The 2,918-nt window shown below is 40.1% G+C and overlaps 1 protein-coding gene across 1 annotated transcript; it reads left to right on the top strand.

The window, feature by feature from the left end:
* The first annotated feature begins 1,492 nt into the window (after positions 1 to 1,492).
* LOC138881202 (uncharacterized) lies at positions 1,493 to 2,050 on the top strand. Its single transcript, XM_070161411.1, has one exon. The coding sequence runs from the start codon at positions 1,493 to 1,495 to the stop codon at positions 2,048 to 2,050; it is 558 nt and encodes a 185-aa protein (XP_070017512.1).
* The last annotated feature ends 868 nt before the right edge of the window (positions 2,051 to 2,918 follow it).

Here is a 2,918-nt window from a genome sequence, read left to right as displayed (position 1 = left end):
TATATCCAATTATTTATAAATAGAGAAGTAACTCAGAATCAATCACAAGGGTTTAAATCTGTAATAGAAGTATAATTTAAGGGAAAAATTAAATTATATATTTAGCGTTTAAAACTTTTATAGATTTGAGGAGTGTTAGAAACACTGTATGCAAAAGCTTGTGAGATTTTTAGATTAAATGGTGGATACTTCATCGGCATGGAAAGGTAGAGAAAATGTTCCTCAAGGTAATCCGAACGTGATTCAACTACATAAAGAATTGCATGATCATGGGCAAGCCATTGCCAAGTTGACCACCACTATGAATCAATTAGACAAGGCTCAACTTCAACAAGTGCAAAGTCATAAGCAAGTCAATTCCATGGAGGGAGTTACTATGATGGTGAACAAAAGAAGGCCCATGGGTCCACAAGTGCAAAACCGTGTGGAGAATTATGTGCAAGAAGATAGTGGGTTTGATCAAGATGAATCTCACAATGAACAGGAGGAGGAAGTGCAATACGTGAACAACTTATAAGGGCAAAGAAACAACTCTCAAGGCCCGAATCAACAACAATGGTGACCTCAAGGTAATCAAAGTAATTGGAATTCTAACAACCAAGGTAATTGGATTGGTGGAACAATGAAGGGAATTGGAATAATAACAACAATCACGGAAATTGGAGTAGTGTAATTAACCAAGGCAATTGGAGTGGCAATAACCAAGGATATTGGGGAGGAAACAACCAAGGGGGATCGAAAGATAATCAAGACAATCGGGGTCGGGCTTTCAAAGGCCCCCGATGTATCAACAACTGAGCAAACCGCCTCTTTATCCTTCCCATGGTCCAAGTTCTTCCAACAATGAGATGAGACAAATTGAGAACATGTTCAAAATAATAATGGAGAAGAATGCCGACTCTGATGCCCAACTAGCCTCACACAACACATCAATTTGCAACTTGGAAGTCCAAATGGGGAAAATCTCTCAAGCCCTAAACACTTGTCCTAAGGGGGAACTACCAAGTGACACGGTGGTAAACCCAAAGGGTGGGAATAACAGGGGACATGCCATGGCCATTACTACAAGAAGTGAAAAAGGTGGGAATACACCCATCTCAAGTCAAAGGACACTTGTGGATGATGAGCAAGTGGTACAAGAAGATGAGACCCCAAACAATATGGTACAAGCAAATGCTGAATTGCGGATTGATATTGATGACAATGTGGAAGAATCTCAAGAGGAAGTGAACCTGTCTAGGGATAACATTGTTGACATAGTGAAACCGATAGTGTAAAAGGCTAAGGCAACAATGCCTTGGCCTCCTCCTCCATATCATCAAAGGCTTGCCAAGCAAAATGGCGAGAATCAGTTCAAAAATTTCATTGACATAATGAAGAGTCTATCAATCAATGTGCCATTGGTTGAAGCCTTGGAGAAAATGCCCGATTATGCAAAGTTTATGAAGGATTTGTGACAAAGAAGTGGTCGATGAATTTTGAAACTATAAAAATGACTCATCAAGTGAGTACAATTGTGCATTCAATTGCTCCCAAATTTGAAGATCCCGGTGATTTCACAATCCCTTGTACCATTAGAAGTGCCGAGTTTGCTAATACTCTTTGTGATCTTAGGGCAAGTATCAATTTGATGCTCTATTCGATTTTCAAGACTTTGGGAATTGGGAAACAAAAACCCACATCTACGAGATTACAAATGGTCGATCGTACCATGAAGAGACAATGGGGAGTGATTAAGGATGTATTGGTTCGTGTTGATAAATTCATTCTTCCGGCGGATTTTGTCATTCTTGATTGTGAGGTTGACTATGAGGTATCGATTATTCTTGGGAGATCTTTCCTTGCTATGGGGAAGGCTCTAGTTGATGTTGAAGCCGGAGAACTTACCTTCCGGGTTGGTGATGAAAAAGTGTTTTTCCATGCGTGTAAGTCTATGAGGCAACCCAATAACAATGAGGTGTGCTCTTTTGTGGACTTGGTGACCGATATGATAGTGGATGAAACAAGTGTTGTGATGAATGTTGATGATACATTTCTTGCTCAACTTTGATAATGAAGATATGGAGGGCTTCGTGGAATGTGTGAACTCTTTGCAAGGAATGGGGTCATACACTTATGAGCCCCGCAAATTGTCCTTGGATCTTGAAAATAGGACAACTCCTACAAAACCTTCAATTGAGGAGCCTCCTATCTTGGAGTTGAAGCCATTGCCTCCACATCTTTGGTATGAATTTCTTGGACCTTCTTCTACTTTACTGTTTATTCTTTCCTCTTGTTTGACTAACATACAGGTAGACTCTACGTTGGTGTTGCTACATAAGAGGAAGAAGGCTAATGGATGGACATTGACGGATATTCAGAGGATAAGCCTCAGTTTTTGCATGCACAAGATTAACTTGGAGAAGGTGCCAAACCATCTATTGAACATCAAAGGAGACTCAATGAAGCCATGCAAGAGGTTGTCAAAAAGGAGATTATCAAGTGGTTAGATGTTGGGGTTGTCTATCCAGTTTCTGATAGTTCATGGACTTCTCCAGTTCAATTTGCTCCAAAGAAAGGGGGCATGACGGTGGTCATCAATGATAAGAATGAGTTGATTCCTACAAGAACGGTGACTGGATAGAGAGTGTTGATGGACTATCGTAAGCTCAACAAAGTCATAAGAAGGACCATTTTCCACTTCCCTTAATAGATCAAATGCTTGATAGATCGGCCGATTCTATTGTTTCCTTGATGGGTATTCTAGCTACAACCAAATTCTTATTGCTCCAGAGGATCAAGAGAAAACTACCTTTATATGTTCTTATAGTACTTTTGCCTTCAAGCGGATTCCATTTGAGATATGCAATGCCCCGATGACTTTTCAAAGGTGTATGATGCTGATTTTAACGGACATAGTGGAGGACTACCTTGAAGTC

The sequence above is a fragment of the Nicotiana sylvestris genome, chromosome 11 (assembly GCF_000393655.2).
Source record: "Nicotiana sylvestris chromosome 11, ASM39365v2, whole genome shotgun sequence".
NCBI lineage: Eukaryota > Viridiplantae > Streptophyta > Magnoliopsida > Solanales > Solanaceae > Nicotiana > Nicotiana sylvestris.
Note: the sequence above shows the minus strand (reverse complement) of the source record. Positions and strands in the feature narration are given on the sequence as shown.

What these genes read in the sequence shown, in the direction of transcription:
- LOC138881202 (XM_070161411.1), top strand. Translation starts at nt 1,493, where the DNA reads ATGACTCATCAAGTGAGTACAATTGTGCATTCAATTGCTCCCAAATTT.